The sequence below is a fragment of the Nelumbo nucifera genome, chromosome 8 (genome assembly GCF_055504915.1).
Source record: "Nelumbo nucifera cultivar China Antique chromosome 8, China Antique-T2T, whole genome shotgun sequence".
In the NCBI taxonomy this organism is placed as follows: Eukaryota; Viridiplantae; Streptophyta; class Magnoliopsida; order Proteales; family Nelumbonaceae; genus Nelumbo; species Nelumbo nucifera.
In genome coordinates this window covers 2,958,978-2,978,551 of record NC_142656.1, presented here as the reverse complement: position 1 = coordinate 2,978,551, position 19,574 = coordinate 2,958,978, and the positions used below count along the sequence as shown (strand labels likewise).

Genomic DNA, 19,574 nt, shown 5'->3' with positions numbered 1-19,574 from the left:
TAACTCATTAATCCGAGGAACCTGCGTAAGGCCTTGGCTGATTGAGGCTTGGGCCATTCTTTTATGGCCTGAATTTTGGAACTATCAACTGTCACACCCTACCCATGGATGACGTGGCCGAGATAAAGAACCTATCGCTCCCCGAAGGAGCACTTGGACCGTTTGAGGAATAATTTGTGTTGGCATAGGAGCTCGAAAACGGTCCGCAGATGGTGGACATGCTCTACCCATGATTTGCTGTAAACGAGGTTATCATCAAAGAAAACTAAAACAAATTTGCGCAGATGGGGCTGAAATACCTCGTTCATTAATGACTGAAATGTGGATGGGGCGTTGGAGAGTCCGAATGGCATGACTAAAAATTCGAAGTGGCCATGGTGGGTGCGAAAGGCAGTTTTCTTCACGTCACCAAGAGCCATGCGAACCTGGAAATACCCGGACCTGAGGTCCAATTTAGAGAAATACTGAGCACCATGCAACTCGTCCAACAGTTCGTCCACAACGGGAATAGGGAACTTATCTTCGATCGTCCGGTCATTGAGTTCTCTATAGTCAACACAGAACCTCCACGTTCCATCCTGCTTCGCCACCAACAGAACCGGCGAAGAGAAGGGAGAGTGACTTTTGCGTATGATTCCTTGGTTCAGCATCTCTGTACATTGTTTTTCTATCTCGTCCTTCTGTAAGTGAGGGTAGCGATAAGGCCGAACAACGACTGGTGCTGAACCCGCCACCAAAGGAATACGATGGTTGCAAGCTCGGGGAGGAGGGAGTCCCTTGGGTTCCTGGAACAGATCTGAAAACTCGGCGAGAAGTTTTTCCATGACTGTCGGTTCTGTCTGAAGTGCATGGACCTGTGGTGTCTTTTCTTTAACCCTGCAACCGTGCCATGAAACTTGCCTTCCATTTAGGTGGAAGGTCATTGTGAGCGCGCTGAAGTCCCACAAAATCGGTCCTAGGGTGATTAACCACTTGACCCCAAGAACAATATCAAACCCATCCAATGAGAGTACAAACAAATCAGCAAGAAACAGTTCAGAATTGACCTGTACCGGCACGTCCTTACAAATTCCTGGACTGTGAACTCTTTCACCATTTGAGACGGCTACCTGTAGTCGCGGTCGGAGTTCCATTGGCAGTTTTAACTGAAGGGTGGCATGCTCACTTATGAAGTTGTGTGTGCTCCCTGAATCGACGAGAATGCGCACCGGTTAACCTGCTATCTGTGCTTGTAACTGCATGGTCTGAGAGGTTTTAATACCGATGATCGCATGGAGAGAGATCTCTGGCTCGAATATGACGGGTTCTTCCTCCTCCTCATGTTCATCGATGAGGAGGCAAAAAAGCCTCTTGCATCTATGTCCTGCCGAGTAGAGGTCATCACAGTTGAAACATTGGCCTCTCGCTCGGCGTTCTACCATTTCTACCCTGGTCAGACACTTAATGGGTGGAGCGGCCATGTTACTACCAGTACTTGTCACTGGTCTAGAGGCAGTGGTTGTGAGAGATTTCAGTTCCCGGCTGGTAGAAGAAGAGGGGGTCGTTGCTGCTGATCTTGGGGGTACCCATGAGTTTGGTGAACGACCCACATTAAAAATTCCGCGGCTGAGCTGCAGCTTGCGCTCGAATGCGCGGGCTAAGTTCATGGTTGTGACCAAATTTGGGGGATTCTGCATCTCGACATCCACCCGCAGGGGTTCTGATAGTCCTTCCGTGAACATATCCACTTGCTGGTCGGGTCGCACGGAGGATGCCCTCGCGAGGAGGGTTTGGAACTGTCGCTGGTATTCAGCCACTGTGTCGGTCTGTTTAAGGTTAATCAGCTCGCCCAGAGGGTTGCTGGTCAGTGGGGGTCCGAACCTAAGAAGGCAATAGGACTTAAACTGGGGCCAACTAAGCCCGGGTTCTTCTTGCTCTAACCGATAAAACCAAAGTTGTCCATTGATTCCGAAAAAACTGCTTGCAGCAATACAGCCAGCCTAAGGGGTTTCCGTTGCCGTTGTACGACGGGAATTCTAGCCTGTTGTACTTGGGGATGACTGCGGTTCTTTGGCTAACGGACTGTTGTTCGCCAAAAGACTCTAGCAGATCTGGTCGGCAGCTGTTAGCAGCTATCCCTCCTTCAGAGTTCCCTTCCCTGCTAGAAAGGAATAGCTCCATCAGGCATCGCAGCTCCCTCACTTCGTCTTTGATTTCATGGACTTCGGAGCTGGTCTCCACGAGTTGGTGCTCGAGGTCGTGGACCCTGGATGGTAGCTGCTCCAGATCTCCCATGACGCCTTGCTCTGATACCAAGTTGTTGAGGGCCCGGGAATATGATCTCGTCACGGGTCGGTCCATGGGGAAAACCTCCTATTTTCCCTTGTTCCTTCCTGCTCTTGATGAACCTATCTTGGCGCCTCTGGTGATTTGTCCAAGAGATCACCAACTCTCCTAACTCACTTCTTAAACTGAAGATTCGATATCCTCATTCAATAATGGGGTCTCCTTAAATAGGAGATTACAAGAGTCCTAATCAAAGGGAGTCTCCTTGCTGAATAGGGAGACTTCCAGTTCTATCTTGCTAAGGATAAGAATAAGATAAGCTAATCCTAATCTGATAAGCTACTAACAAGATAAGATAAGAGCAATAGAATAAGATAAGAACAAGCAAGATGATCTAATCTAATCTAGATAAGGCTGCTGTTGCCGAACTGGGTAGGATGAGAATCATTGAATCACTGCTGCTGCTGGCGGCAGGTCAGGTGCCTGTTGCTGCCAGCGGCGATGGTACGTCTTCCCGAGGAATGCGTCCATAACACACCAATTGCAATATGAACTCATATTGTCCATGAAAACTTTTTATTGAAGAAAAAACAGAAGTACATGAGAGGATGTACTGAAGCCAAGAGTGGCTTGGCAGGATTACAAAGGCAAACAACTGTCACTAAACATGAAATCTCTAGAGACCCCTGATTTTGCTAGGATATCAGCAACAGAATTTTGCTCCCTAGGAATCCAGACCAGCTTCACATTCATAGAGCCTAAGATATTCCTGGCTTCAGCTAAGAAGTGGGCTAGTCTCCAGGGCCCTCCCTTCTCCTGTGACCAAGCTATAGTATTTGTAGAATCCCCTTTAAGGGTTAAAGAGAATAAACCTAGCCGTTTGGCAAGGCGAATTCCTGTGAATGCAGCCAGTACCTCTGCCTTTGTGGCAATCTGCCCTCCCAATCGGACCACTGTAAGCCCAGCAAATATTCCCCCTTCCCCTTGGGTTACACCTCCAATTCCTGCTTGACCTGTGGAACCTTGGGCGCTACCATCAAAGTTTAGAGTCATTTCTCCTTCTTCTCTAAGAGCCTGTCTCATAGTCCACTCAGACCTTGGAGAGGAGTGTAGGATTTCTGGAAGGTTGCTCTGGAGATCATTTAGGGAGAGACCTTTGAACACTTCAGAGTTGATTACCCAAAGGTTGCAGAGATATGTGATGTAGGAAGTTAGATCTTCAACATTTCTAGCTTTATTTTCAAAAGTTCTATTGTTCTTTTCTTCCCAAATGCCCCACAAGACTGCATGGGTCACTGTATTCCGGTAAAATCTTCCTCTTTTTCCTAGCCCTCTGCCTTGCCATTGCCACAAGATGTCCACCACCCTCTCTGGGAACACCCAGCTGTAACCAACTAGGTTTAGGAAGAAGTACCAAATCTTCCTAGTGACCAGGCAATGGAGAAGGATGTGATGAGTTGTCTCCCCGTCGCCAAGACAAAAGGACAGACATGAGAGGAGATGCATAATCTGCCTTTAAACTTTTTCTGAATCAACTCGCAGGTGTTTATTCTCTTTAAACAGGCTTCCCACACAAAGGAGACGAGACTCTACGAGGGATGTGTGATCTCCAGACTTTCTTAGCCGGAAAGGGAGGCCTCTGATCTTCTGACACTAGAGCCTTGAAAAAGGAGTTAGTGGAGAACTTGCCGGCAGGATTAAGTTTCCAAATTATCTGGTCAGGGGTAGCAAGAGAGATATAAGCCTCATTAAGAGAGTTTAGCAAAACTAGCTATATCAGCAATTTCTATCTCTTAAAGGCCTTCTGAGGTTTAGGTTCCAAGTTGTTCCCGAGGGTGTAGGGTTGAGGCTAGAGGCTACCGTGGCTTCTTTGGATTGGGACAGGTTAAGGATTCTAAGATAGAAGTTAGCAAGGGTGTCCTCTCCCCACCACAAATCAGTCCAAAATTTGATTCTACTAACAGAATCAAAAAAGAGGTCATAGATAGAAGCAATACCTTTCCAAGGGTTAGAGGCTTTGACCCGGTTCAAGTGGACCTTGATATCTCAACCATTGGCATGTTTCCTGTACTTGCTCTTGATGATTTTTGTCCACAACACTTCCATCTCCAAGGGATACCTCCAAAGCCATTTTCCAAGAAGGGCAAAGTTCCTTTCTTTGATATGACCTAGTACCAATCCACCAACTTCCTTTGCCTTGCAAACCTGATTCCAGCCTACTAGATGACACTTCTTTACACCACCCCCTTCCCATAGGAAATCCCGTTGTAGCTTTTCAATCTTGCCTTTTACTTTGCCTGGGACTTGGAAAACCAACAAGAAGTAGATTGGAAGGTTGGCAAGGGAAGCCTTAATTAGTGTAAGTCTTCCACCTTTTGAAAGAAAGCTTTTCTTCCACATGGCCAATCTTTTCTCACATTTTTCCACTACTGGGTCCCAAAAACTTTGACTTCTCAGGTTCCCACCAAGAGGCATTCCCAAATAGGCAATGGGGAGCCTCTCCAACTTACACCCCAACAGCTCCTTAAACCTGTCCAATAGAGGGTCACCAACATTTACGCCCACAATGCTGCTTTTTGTGTAATTAATTCTGAGTCCAATAAAGGGAAGCCTTAATTAGTGCAAGTCTTCCACCTTTTGAAAGAAAGCTTTTCTTCCACATGGCCAATCTTTTCTCACATTTTTCCACTACCGGGTCTCAAAAACTTTTGACTTCTCGGGTTCCCACCAAGAGGCATTCCCAAATAGGCAATGGGGAGCCTCTCCAACTTACACCCCAACAGCTCCTTAAACCTGTCCAATAGAGGGTCACCAACATTTAGGGCCATAATGCTGCTTTTCGTGTAATTAATTCTGAGTCCAGTCACCATCTCAAACATATTTAACACTCTTTTTAAGTTGGAAATGTTCTCCCAATCCGCCTCCAGGAAAAGGATGATGTCATCTGCAAACATCAAGTGAGAAACCAGGACTGCCTCCCTACCTATCTCAAATCCTTTCAGCAAACATATTGCAGCACCTTCTTTTTCTCCTTGCAAATAGGTCAAGATACCAAAATTCTCTGGCTACATTTTCCTTTTAATACAACTTTTCTAAGTATTCCACGTGGCTTTCACATTGGAAGCATACATGCAAATTGATTACCCACATTGAAGAGTTTCCATTATATTAGCCAAGCACTGAGACCCCTTTCAAAATTTAGCAAATGCTCAACCTAAGCCCTACCCAGTTATCAGTTGGTTTCATCTCTCCATGCATCAACATAGCCCCAAAAACTATTCCTTTTAGACAAGGAACTTAAAATGGAACATCCATGTCCCATAAGTGGACCGTGGACCCATTGAACTTCACAATAAAACATCTGATTTATTAGATGTCACTAGGACTCTAACAGAATTTTTTGAGAGAAGGTAAAGTATCATTGTATTAAATATGAACAAAAAATGTACAGCAAGAAATACCGGAAGATTATAAATCCAGATGATGTCCAAAAATAGCCTAATCAAGCTAGATTTAGATCAGGCTCTAAAGCCTTTAAGAGTCCCCAAAAAATGGCAGGGTATCTGGATTCTCTTGCCATGATTCAAAATAGAAGATTGGTGCTGCATATTAATGATTGCTGTGAATTGGGAACCTGGGACCATTAGTCATTTGGGGAGCTTTCCCAGATAGCAAAATGTGATTGTTGTGATTCTTATGAAAGGCATTTTGTGGTGATCAGAGATCAGAGACCAAATCAGAATGAGATGGTAGATATGAAAGTGGAAGATTTTAAGGAGGAGAGATAGTAGATTCCATTGTAAAAACACAACTTGGAAAGAAAGAAGGGCAGTTACAGGGGAGCTAGCACCACAAGAGTTTCAGATGGGAGATCCAGTAAGGAATAGGGTGGCTGTTCACAAATGTTCTTCCTATAATAAAATGGTAAAGTGGCAGTTTGGCCAAAGGAAGGGAAATGCCCCTTTAGGTGTACTTGAAGATGCCTTTTTGTGGAAACTGGCGAGTTGAGGGTTGTGACAAGGAGGGAAGTTGCCATTTTGTCCATCAGTGCAGGTTGGTTGTTGGATGTTTTGAAGGACGGGTGGGTGGTGCTTTGGAAATGGAAAGATGAACTGTTGAAGAATAGGGTGTGGTGACCAGCATAAGACTGCAAGGGAAATATAGGGCCTTTTCCTCTTCATTTTTCCTTTTAGACATAAAGCTGCTGATATCCTCAGGAGATGACCTTGGACAATTAAGCACACACCCCTGCCACTGGAATAGTGGAGCACATGTACATGGTGCTCCATTAATCCAGACAATGGTGATGAGGCTGATGGTGAGTGTGTGTGTGTGTGTATATATATATATATATATATATATATATTGTTGTTGTTGTTGTTGTTGATGTTTTAGAGCCCTAACATAATTAAGGCAATCAGGGATTTATGCTTCAGAATTGGATTTGTTAGAGGAAGGACAAAGAAGATATTCAAAAGCTTCATCAACTTTCAAAATAAATAAAGCAAGCCAGTTTCAATTTCATATTGAAAAAATAAATAAGAATAGAACAATATTATAAAATGAAATCGAATTTATTTCAAGAATTGTCAAAATGGCCTTACTCCAAAACAAATTGAAGAGGATAAATAAAAGAGTGCTAAAGAAATAATCACATTTAGTTATGCTCAAAAATCGGTAGAGATGCACCACTTGGGGGGGGGAATAGATGCAGACCTGATTCTTATTGGCATCAACCAGTATGACATTTGCCAACTTTGTTTGAACTTCAGCAGTTTTATTCTTCACGCCAACCTACAAAAAAAATTAAAAAATGGCTTATGTAACTAAAGAATCAGATACAGAATTGAACGAACATACAAAAGGTGCCCTACTTTTTCAGACATATTTCTACTGTGTGGTCATAAGGAACTTCAAGTACTCAACAATGTGAAGTGATAAATTGCTTCTCTCCATTGAACACATGTAAGAGAAATTTAAGTCTTCATAGAGTATAGGTTTAAGATCAGTCACCACACCCATTTAGCTTATTGTTTCCTGCTATTATGAAGGATGTGTATAAATACTTGTCAAAATTGTCATAGATGCTTTTTCCACTGGTTAGTTAAAGACAAAAAAAAATGCATTCTAGAATATTTAAAGGTACACATTTACACATTTTCTACAGTTCATACTTGTAGTTTTTCAAAGAGTTACCCTTTGTCAGATACACCAAGTCACCAAATTTATCAAAAAAAAAATACACCAAGTCACCAACAACTATGACAAATGACCAAATATTGTAGATATCTTAATTCTTACGTGTAGTTAATGCAACCAGGCAATGTCAAGGTGTTTTGACCTGGCAATGCTAGTTAATGCCCGAGTGACAACTACCCATAGCCTAGGCAACAAACAAACAAACAATAAATATATATATATACAACTTCTATGATATAAATACTTAATGAGTAACCAAAGAATTTATTAACATATACCAATATATTAATTAGAGTTCAATTACAGATCAAAGAAAAAAATATCCAGTTGCATGTTAATTAAAAACTTTTAATTACAAACTAAACCAGTAAATGATTAAGCGAGAACTTACACCTTGTTTTCTGGAAAAAAAAAACTGACAACATTTTTGAATAGCATCCTTTAATCAATGGAAGAGAACATATGCACAAAGAGATAAAGACATGTCACTTTTTTTCATGCATTCAAGTTGACCCAAAATAAGTTGCACCCTTATATCAATACATAACAGGATTGAAATTACTTATTTTTACCCACTTAAATGTTTGTATTCACACTGCCTGTCTGAATGGTTTCCCAGGCAATGTGCCCAAAACGCCTATAAAATTACCTATACCCTATGCAACAATTTTAACTATACTGGATATCATACAGTTCACAGAAGTTGATAACAAAGGTGTGATACTTTGGAAACTCACCACATAAGGGACAGGCGCATCCAAAAAATCCAGCATGTCATTTGGCAAAACCTAGCAGGTCATACAATGATCCATTGAATATTAAAATTCAAACAAGCTGAACATCAAAGAATAATTCAAAGGTGAAGCGAATACTAAAATTCACAAATCCAGATTCTCCAAATTGGGAGGGTACATACTGGCATCAAAAGGCTCTGCCACTGGTACGGACGAATTAGTGGAATAATCGACAAAACTATAGATGACAGAATACCCTGTAAATCAAATGCATTAGACTCCATATGATAGCAAATTTATTATAAAATTCTAGACACAATGAGCTGGAAAAAATATAAATCTTAAGTTAAAAAAAAAAAAAACAAGTGTTGTAAGCAATTTCTATTTCTAAGTAACCAATTTGTACTACGAGAAATGATGGCTACCAAATTAGAGCAAACGACCACAATTTGCTTCTCCAAAAGTGCCCCAGCAAACATTGTTAACACCTGAAATATGCAAAGAGAATCACTACACCATAGCCAATGAAGCTTTCATATAGAACTTTCAGATATTTTTTCTTTTTTTGATAGATAATAGATCTTCCGGATATTCATATTAGAGAGACAGGTTTCAAGCTTCAAAGTTCAGCATCTAATGTATATACTAGCAATAAAATGGGTGTACGGTCATTAATGAGAGTTCAATAAATGGAATCTTTTCCAGCTACATTGCCGCCTCTCCCTGCAGTAAATGGTATCCCACATACAAAGGTCATGAAACGTGTGAAGAGCTCAGCCCTGTTTTATAATTGCTATTAAGCATCAAAATATTTAGAGTGATACCACCATATAAGACAAAAAATAATAATGAGGGCTTAGCCCTGTTTTCTAATTGCTATGAGCCTATGCATGCTTTTTAAAACATTGGAACTGGATCAAATCTTTATATCTCTCTCTTAGGAGGTGAGGGAGGTCTCATTCCCATCAAGATGGATTTGAGGGCCCGATCTCCCATCAAGGTGTGTTTTTTCCATGTGAACTATCTTGGATAAAATCCTTACCAGAGACTACGGACTGAAGGGAGGGATATCCATAATGTCTGTTCTATTTTTTTTATCAGTAGAAAGGTGGTTTTATTAAAATTTGGAATGAATAAATGATTGCTACAACTTTTTAATCAGAGTCTCAGTCCCACTTTACTATTCCAAATTATATGGATGCCCAAAACAGATGCTGCCTCGTAGTCTCTTGTTTATCTAGGGAGTCAGTTAAACCATTTGCACACCTTCTAGTCCACTTAAATCGAATGTCTGTTCCATTTGAAACATTAATGAGGAATAGGTGGCACATCTCCTCCTCCATTGTCCACTTCCCTACAATGTGATATGCCATTTCATTTAACTTTTTGGCCAGTGTCGGAAGCCCCCATAAGATAACATCATCATAATATGGGGTTGGCTACATGAATCCTATTTCACCATTCTGTTCTATTCAGTACCATATCCATCGTTAAACTAAGGGCACTCAAATCATTTCTTATTACTTCCACCCAAGTCCTTTTCGGTCTGCCCCCAACTCTTCTAGCTTTTTCAACTTGCAACAAATAACTTTTTCTAACAGTTGTTGTATATGGTTAGCTAAGCATGGGGCTTCAAGGGAACATTTATTTTGGGCTGCTCTGTAACTTTACTACTGGCTATTTCTGTTTTTAATTTGATGTAATACTTTTTGAAGAGGTAAGAGCTCATGCCTCTTCTTGGGTTTCCTGTGTTGCCTTTTTTTCTGAATTAATAAATTATCTTCATTCATCAAAAAAAAAACAGTTGTTGTATATGGTCGTCTATGCAAATGACCATACCATCTCAATATACTTTCTCTCATGTTATCACCTATTGGAGCCACTCCTAGGTTCTTTTGTATGATTTAATCTCTAAACCTGTCCTTTCTAATTTAACTTCTTGTCCATCTAAGCATTCACATTTTCACCACACTCATTTTTAGACATACTATTTTTAATTGCCCAATACTCTTGTGCATACAACATAGCTAGCCCTAATTATAGTATGGCCAGTGCATGGTTTAAAAAATTACATATCCTAATATTTCCATTACATATTTTCATTTCCACGGATACCAACACAAAATATTACTACAATCAACATATTCCCCAATGAAAACTACTAGTGCTATGTGGAGTACAAGAGATAGTATTATAACATAAGTTGGCAACAATATTTTAGATAATTCTGAGCAGGAGTCATTGCCCGTCTGATCCATCTGATGGACATGATTACCACTTTTTTGTTGTATATTAATTATATAGTTGCTCTATTAGAACCAATGGCACTTTCCATGAGTTTAGATTTTGCTTAAACTCACTCTATCATGTTGTTTTGACTCTTGAAATTTACAAAACACCAAGGCATATTATTTTACCTTTTAATCTTAGTTTTTTAGCTTTGTTTGATGATTTTGAACAAGATAATAATAATAAAAGGTCAACCAATGCATCTTTTATCATTACATAAAATAGCATTCTATTTTTTGCATATTTCACAATGTTTCTACCATGTCTAAAATTTGTATAATATGTCCATATGACATTTCCAAACATTCCCAACATGTTTCCCATCTTTTTTTTTTCAAAGGGTAACATGTTTTTTATCAATAACAGGAACTTTTCATTAAAAGAAAAATTTTAATTACATGGGAGGGGAGATAATCTATCTTAACTCCCCAAGGATGCCAAAAGACACCCAAAAAGAAAGAAAAAAGCAGTTACAAAAGAGCCCAGAAAACTGAATCCCTATTCACTCCTTGCCGATCTAACCTATCTGCAAAGGAATAATTATAAAATTATTGAGAATAAGGTGATATGTGTATCTATTTTTTGGAGGAATATTAATGACTGAGAGCTCAAGGAGGTGACAGCACTACTGGAGTTACTTCAAGTCACAGCCCATGTCTCAATTAGTGTGATCAGAAGGATTTTGAAGTGGGAAAGTAGGGCATTCCCTCTGTCAAGTCTTGCACAAGTAGGTTGCTTAACCAAGCAGCACTCTCGTCCCTATAAGAACTGCTTGGAATCTGGTGGAACCATCAAAATTTTCCTTCACGATCTGGACAGTGGTCTTGAAAAAAAAAATCTTCTAAAGGAGAATTTCATAAAAAGAAGTCAGGATTTTTTTTTATTGAAAAAAAAGTGGTCTGGATGTTCCATCCACTTTTTGCATGTTTTGTGACTGCAACTGGGAATCTACCAACCACCTCTTCATCCATTGTCCTTTCAGCTTGAAGATCTGGGCTTTCTTTATGTATCGAACGCTAGTTTGATCTTAGCAAGATCTGCTAGGGAAGCTCTGGAGAGATCATTCTTAGTGGCCTCAATAAGAAGGAATGTCAGTTTGGAGAGAAGTTCTGGACGCTATAATTTGGAAATTATGGAAGGAAGGAAATTCCAGAATTTTTTACAACAAATCATCCCAATAAATGAGGTCATAAGGAGAGCAACAAGTCTATTTAATGCTTGGTTATCAGCTACAAACAATTCCAGTGAAAATATTTCCACCTTTCTAGCCAGAGGTAACATAAAGAAATGAATTCATAGTTATTATTCCATCAGATAATAACTCAATAAATGTCTTGGCAACCAAAAAAATAACTCAATAAATGTCCTTGTTTGAGAATTCAGGCTGTCTTCTAGGATATGGTTGGTAAACTGATTTCACAGATAAAGAACAAACCAACAGAAATAAAGGCCTGAACACGAAGGAAGGAAATAAGCTACTCCCATCATTTAGACATAGAAACATTCTTTTTGATGCACAAACTCACATTTTCAAGCCGCAAGGAGCCACATACACATGCAACAGTCCAGACGGATAAAGCAGTTGCTTCCTCTTCTGCCAAAAGTGCAGTGTGTGCCTGATAAATCTAAGATTGTTAAGATACTAGAGATATCTTTCAATTGGAACAAACAGAGAAAACAGAAAAGAGAAACAAAGTGAAATGAAATCAATTAACATCAACAGAACATGTTTTGAAACATGAGTTAGAAAATCCATCCTAGATAGTTGTAATTTGCAATCTACCTCTGCTAATTCCAAGCTTGTGCTGCAGGATCTTAAATCAATAGTTGAGCTGGCAATGTGCAGAACTGTTTCACAAGGTCTGTGAAATTCCAAAGGATGCAGGTGATCCAGATGGCGGAATGTAAGTGTTGTGCCTCTAGCAGGGCAGCGTAAGCCATAATATTCACATATTATTTGCAAGGACCCATGATTATTTGCCTGAAAATGAAACAAATAAATTTATCTTTTTCAAAAAAAATGAAACTTATCAGGATTTAAAGGTACAACAAGTGCTGCACCTTAGCAGCTTTCAAGACACAGCAATGCATGGAAACCAGTGTTATCAGACTTGAACTGGAGTGGATGGTTGGACCACTTGAACCAGGAATCGCCAGTCAAAACAGTTTTGGTTACCAGCTTCTTAATGTTGACTTGGTCAAGCTCAAGCATACCCAAAATGTACTTGCCAATTAGGTATTGTAACCTTTAATATTTGTAGTTTGAGTGATTAAATGGCTTTAAAAGATCATCTAGAACCTTTTTTTTTTGCATTTTTTATTTGAGCATGCTGAATGGTCAGTCAGACCAGACAGTTGAACTGCTCAACCCAAAATCAGTAACCAAAACAGTTCTATGACCAGTCCAAGTCTGACAAGACTGATGGAAACAATTAAACATCAAACCTTTGCCCACTCAAGAATCTCATTGTGATCACTTGAATCTTCCTGGCCAGAGGAAGAAGCCTCTTCAATGTCCTCTTGATCCCCTTCACTCCTAAAGTTCCTACCTTCACAAGGTGAACCCTGGAAACTGCATAAATAAACAGTATATAGGGCCTTAACAATCACACCAACTCCAGAATAGTAATATAAATCACCTCTAAATGCACCTGCATTTCATATATACGTAGACATGTACATTACTTGTGTTCCATAACTCTTCCCTCAGGAAGTATCCAACATGTAGACAAGTTGAATTTTTTTTTGGTAACAAGACAAGTTAAACTTGTAACAGTGCCTGTATTGATCCTCAGTCGAGTGATCAATGGACCTGGAAATGGAGGGATGATGGGAAGTTTTCGGTTAAATCCTTTGCAGATGGTTTAAGAATTAGAACAGATTCAGGTTTTCCAGCTAATCAAGTCTGGATCCCTTCATCTCCCTCCAAAGTCAATTTCTTAGTTTGGGCTTCAGCTTTGGGGATATGTCTAACAAGAAGAAACCTGGTAAGATGAAGAATATACTTAGAAGACTTGAGCTGTGGGATCTGTGGGCATGAGGAGGAATCCATTGATCATCTATGCATTCATTGCACAGTTGCCTGGAGGATATGGTCACATTTCTTACAAACAGTGGGTATTTGCTGGGTGATGCCAGGATCAATACAGGCACTGTTACAAAGCTGGTATTTTCTGGGCTTATCTAAAAGAGGCAAACACATTTGGAGGTCTATTCCAGCAGCAGTGATCAGTGCCATTTGGTCAGAAAGGAATAAGAGAGTCTTGAGAAATCAATTTAAAAGTCCTGAGATGTTGATCCATTCTATTGTTGCTAGGTTAGCTTCTTGGTTATTGGTCCTGCCTGAGTTTAGTAATCAGAACATGTTTTTTATTCTAGATTTATTTAGTCTATGGGACACTTGAAGTTGTATTTTCTGGGGAGGTTTGTCCTGGTGCCTCCCGGTTGTATGTTTTATTTCAGGAATAAAACTACCTTCTTTTCACACAAACACACAGATGGAAAAAAAAAAAAACTTGTTACTTGTATATATATGAGGGAATTATAGTTTATCAAATGAACTCTTGAAAAAAGAAGTATCCAAAATTTGAATGACATGGGATACAGCATAGGCTATCAAATCTATATGTTTTCTAATGAATAACTGAAAATTTTATTAAAAGAGAATGGTGTAAAAGCCAGGTATACAGAGAAGGTCAAACACAGCCAAGAAAGAGTTATAAAACAGGTCAACGATGCATACTTTCTATCATACTTGGATTGTGTCATGACATTACTGTATTCATGCAAATATTTTGCATGGAAGATATAAAATATTTCTAATATTATGTTTTATATCTAATGTTATGGTTCCAACAACTTATGCACAGATTAAGAATATAAATATTTGTAGGTCATATTGCTCAGTAAATCATACATGTATTACAGAAAACATGGTTCTTGATAGAGCACAACAGGATTCATGTAGTCAACACTAAAAAGTTGGGATTAAGGCTGAGTTGAGTTGAGTTAATCCAATAAGGTACAAAAGATGCAAAAACAGATAAGTTCCCTTTATGATCAATCAAAAATTAAACTAGCTCTAAACCATATCTAATTTTCCCACTTTCATAGTTATTTTTCCATCATGTAGGCATTATGTCATTTTTTTTCTTCATGTAGGTATGTTGCAACTTACACATGGATGCGCATGCATGTACAAATGCATGAATACATGTACATAATGAAGTGCAAGATAGAAGCCACCAGCAACCAAAAAATGTGCCAAAGGCAGCCCCAGCCCAAAGATGTAATGAAGGCCTGACAGCCCAAAAAGACAGATAATGAGAACCTATGAGGTAAAGAAAGCAGATCCCCGCCCCCCCCCATCAACTCCCTCCAAGGTAGCCTTCATAGTGTGACTGCTGCATTATGCAAGTGCCCCACTAGAAGAGCTTCCTCCAATAGCTTATGTGCTCCTTTTTTTTTATCAGCAATAAATGAAATCAATTTTATTAAAAACACAAAGTTATAGTAAAAAGCTGAGAGCATAGCTACGCTATCCCTCCCGCCCCAATATTTACAGGTAAAATTTACAACTTTGCCCAAAACAAGTGGTTTCTGTTCACCCCTTGCTTAGCTAAACAATCTGCCTAAGTGTTAGCCAATCTTGGGGTCCAAAGATTTTTTTTAATAGGAAACGGTAACTTTTATTAAGATAGATTAAGAGAATACTCAGGTTGGTCCCCATAAAAAGGGACTAACCCCTCAAATGGATTAATTACAATGCAGCCCTAAACAAATCACCCCTAAATGTCTCTTGTTTGGCCAGTGTATCAACCGAACAGCCCGAACCATTTGTTGATCTTCTAACCCATCTTACAGTTGCACCTAGCTCCCTTGACAAGCTTCTAATCTCCCTCAAGGCCTGCCTGTGGACCAAAATTCTCATGATTCCTGTTAGTAACCACCCTATCACCAGTTTTGAGTCCCCCCTCCACTTCAATCTGTTGGAGGCCCAGTTGTTTCGCCAATCTCAGCCCTTGGAGCTGGAGAGCTAAAACTTCAGCCCTGAGGGGTTCAAAGAATTTTCATATGCATGTTTCTTATTAGCCATCTCTATTTTCTCACCTCATTTCCAAATATCCACATGGCCATCTCCCCATTCCTCAACCAGGACCACCTTAAAGTCTCCCTCAATAACTAGTTTCTCAACATTCATGTCATGAGCTAGTTAAACCCCTCTGCAGAACCACCAACCACTTAGCCCTTATAGAATCTCCTTCCTTAAATTGATCCAAAGTATATTGCTTTTACATTCCCCTCTTCATCCCTTATTACTCCTCCCATCCCTTAAGTGCCCATTTTTTTTTTATCAACAACAGAGATTTCATTAAAAGATTAGGGAAAATAATACAAGGAAGGGGAGTTAAATCATTTTTTTTATCAATAAGGGGAGTTAAATTATTTTAACTCCCCATAGCTGTCACTAGACACACAAAATACAAGAACAATTACAATTGGTCCCAAAAAACCAAATTCCTATTCACCCCTTGCCTAGCTAAACCATCTGCAAAAGCATTCGCACTTCTCTTTACCCAAGTGCATCGAACTTCCATGTCCTTGGTCAGCCAGTTAAATTTCCTCTATTCATTGCTGTAGCTCCAGAGTTTTGAATTGTCTTCATTTAACCAGCTCACTACAATCTCGGAGTCACCTTCTATGAACAGTTTGTTTATGTGCAGATCTTCATCCCTTTGAACCCCTTCCAAAGCTGCTAAAATCTCAGCCCTCAATGAGCCCCCGATTCCCATTGAGCCAGAGAACATAGCAATCACGTTCCCTTTTTCATCCCTCATGACTCCCCCTATTCCGGAGGGCCCTGGATTACCCACACTACTACCACTAAACTTGAGTTTGAAGTAACCCATCAAACTTAAGCTTAAGTTAGGCCTTCTCAAAAAAAAGCAAAAATGAAAGGGAAGCAAATTTGCTTCCTCCAAGTCTCCGAACCTGACAGAGATATACATGTTAAAATGGATGAATATAGAACACTAAGGCCATGTTTGGGAGTGCTTATTTGGGCTGGGACCACACCATTAAGCACTTATTGGTGTTTGGGATAAAGGCCTGAAATAAATGTTTATTTTAAAAATAAGGGCTTATTTTTTAAGCCCAAATTTCCTGCTTTTTTAAAGTGCTTATACAATAAGCACTTACGATAAAGTGCTTATGAAACTATCCCTAGTTGAATTTTGTAAAAGTGCTTTCATAAAAGTGCTTCCGTAAAAGTGCTTTTATAAAAATACTTTCATAAAAGTGCTTTTATAAAAGTGCTTTCGTAAAAGTGATTCTATAAAAGTACTTTTAAAAAAGTGCTTTTGTAAAGTACTTTTAAAAAAGTGCTTTTGTAAAATTTGAAAGAAAATGAAGGATAAAATAGTCAAAATGCTTATTTAAGTGCTTATTGGAGAAAAAGACTGCCAAACGCCAAATATAAAATAAGTGTTTATTTTTTTTAAATAAGCACTTGATAAAGTTTGGGTGCCAAATGCAAATAAGTGCTATTCAAATAAGCACTTGTTTTAAGCACTTATTTTTAAAATAAGCACTCCCAAACATGGCCAAAAACTAGAAAGGATAGAATCAGATGAATGGAAAACACTAAAACTAGAAAAGATAGAATCAAATGAAGTGTATACTTCAAGTCACACATCTAGGTCCTTGTGATGCATAGGGCTATAGCAATGACCCCCCAACAAGGCAATTCAATCATCATAGTTCCTACTTCCTCCCCTGGCCAAGCAACAAAACAACTTGAATGTTCTAGGATAAACATTTAAGCACTTATACAGGTAACCATATCCTATGGACAAAGTCACAATTATTTTGACTTTTTTATTTTTTTTAACCAAAAAATGGAATGATTGATAATGTAAAACAAATCTAATCAACCATTGATTTAAAAGGCGCGCCTAGGTGCACAAGTGAGGCGCATGTTAGGGTATGCGCCTTGCCTAGGTCCTAGGCGCAGCCCTTTCAAAAGACCTTGCACCTCAACCCAGGTGTGTGCCTTTTGAAAATTTGATGCTTTTTTTAACCTAGCGATTGAGCCGAGGGCTCCACCCCCGGACCCCATGCCACGCCCCTCGAGGCAAGCCCAAACAAGTCCATGTTAGAGCCTTAAATTCCTAATTCTCATATAAAAAATAATGATTTTATAATTTTAATTGCTTTCTAAGAAGATATTTATTACGATGAATGAACAATATTCTCTGTAGTATCAATCCCTTTTTAACCCAAGCAACATGGATGCCCAAAGCAATTCTTGCCTTATAACTCCTTGTTTTGCTAAGGAGTCAACTAACCCATTTGCATTCCTACTAATCCATTTGAATTCAACCTCTAATTCTCTTGCAAGCTTTTCCATTTCTCTTAGCATGTGTTGTAGGGTCCAAGGGTTAGATTTTGCCCATGAGATGACCACTTGCGAGTCTCCTTCCACCTCAATAATTCTAAAACTGAGCTGTTTAGCTAGCTTAAGACCTTGCGAAAGAGCCAACAGTTCAGCCTTCAAAGAGTTTCCCAAATTAATTGGCCCCCAAAACATTGCCACAATCCTCCTCTCTGAGTTTCTGATGACCCCTCAGTCCCCTCCTATTCCATCCATACCCAGGTTTCCAAGGGAACTCCCATCAAAATTTGGTTTTACTTTATTACCTGTTGGGGGTTTTCACTCCATACAAACTGTCTTTTACTCTTGATGAATGTGCTATTTCAGTCCAGGCCCTTGATAAGTCTGTTACTGAGAAGGTTTTGAAGATGTCTAATGTCTTTGCCCAAAAGGCTACCATTATTTTTATACTGTCTATCACTTCCAACAAGGTCCTACTCTTCTCCAAGAAGATTCTAATATTCCTCTCTTCCCACACCACCCAACAAATTGCTGCCTTAGTAGCCCTCCAAAGCACTTTCCTCCTTTTCTTTGGTTGCCTCAAGGGAGGGAAGGGGGCACCTGCACCCAAATAGAGAACTGAAAAACTCCCAAATTTTAAGCACAAAGGCAAGTTGTTCTTAACAAAACTCGGATTTGTAAGTGATCACAAAGCAAGTTGTGCAACAAGCTTACACTTACTGATACCCTGTTCTGTATCTACCAGTATTTGGGAACATTTCTTCGCTCTATTCAGTACTAGATGGAATCCTTCAGAAGACAGAGGCTTATTCTTTTCAACCTTCTATGTTCTGCCTTAGGAGTAAAAGGTAGGATATCCTTTGAAGATGCATGCAGGCAGCAACTCTATGGACCATATGGGACAAATGAAAACACAAGGCATTTCTTAATAAGTCTCAATTGGTGAACATAATAAGTTTGATAAAGATCATAATAATTTATTGGGTGAAGACCAGGAAGGAGTTTTCTACGGTCACCATGGATGGCATCCTAGAGATTGGTGTATAGTGGCATCAACATGAGAGAAGTACACCAGATTGGTCATGTCCGCTGAGTTGAATACTTGCCTGAAGTCTCCCAAGACCAAATTTTTTCATCATCAGTTTGAGGGTTAGGCTTTATACTTTAAATGAGGCTTAACAACTCAGACAGTGATTGATTTCCCAATCATTGAGATTCCTTCTAAAAGTAGGACCCCAAATCACTTCACCATTCACCAAATCAAAGCAATCTTCAACTACAGCTTCCTTATCTTGGGCAATATCAAAAGGAGAGGGAACCCTTTCACACAGAGCAAAATCCCCATATCATTTATCATGCCAGAATTTGATATGATTGGCTTTGCCAACAGTAGTCGTACAAGACTACAAATATCTCTTAGGTTTTGAACAGAAAATAAAGAAAGGAAGAGAGAAGATGAGAAGAAAAAGAAGAGAGATGAAGAGGGAGAACTCGTGGAGAGGTTTTAGAAAGAAGAGAGTGGTTGGTGTGTTTAAAACAGCCACCCCACTCCTTAATTTATATACATAGTTTCCTAATTGTAAAAGAACTTTAATGCTTTCATGGCAATAAAAGATAAGATTAAAATAAAACTAATCCTAGATAAGAAAGAATAAAACCAATCCTACTAGGAAAGCTGATCCTAATCAATTTAA

The 19,574-nt window shown here is 39.4% G+C and overlaps 1 protein-coding gene across 8 annotated transcripts in view; it reads right to left on the bottom strand.

Moving 5' to 3' along the window:
• LOC104600578 (DENN (AEX-3) domain-containing protein) overlaps positions 1 to 19,574 on the bottom strand; it is a 60,968-nt gene that overhangs the window by 24,065 nt on the left and 17,329 nt on the right. For 5 of the 8 annotated variants that reach the window (XR_016079647.1, XM_010263615.3, XM_010263618.3 and 2 more), the window contains exons 9-15: positions 12,933 to 13,059; positions 12,271 to 12,468; positions 12,014 to 12,112; positions 8,624 to 8,686; positions 8,381 to 8,455; positions 8,202 to 8,252; positions 6,982 to 7,059 (exon numbers count right to left, since the gene is read on the bottom strand). Coding sequence is in view for 7 of the 8 variants with exons in the window: in XM_010263615.3 (XP_010261917.1) it covers positions 6,982 to 7,059; positions 8,202 to 8,252; positions 8,381 to 8,455; positions 8,624 to 8,686; positions 12,014 to 12,112; positions 12,271 to 12,468; positions 12,933 to 13,059 (691 nt within the window). In the remaining variant the exon portion in view is untranslated. The remainder of the gene's footprint in view (positions 1 to 6,981; positions 7,060 to 8,201; positions 8,253 to 8,380; positions 8,456 to 8,623; positions 8,687 to 12,013; positions 12,113 to 12,270; positions 12,469 to 12,932; positions 13,060 to 19,574) is intronic. The other 3 variants (XM_010263616.3, XM_088893642.1, XM_088893643.1) reach the window with 2 other exon arrangements.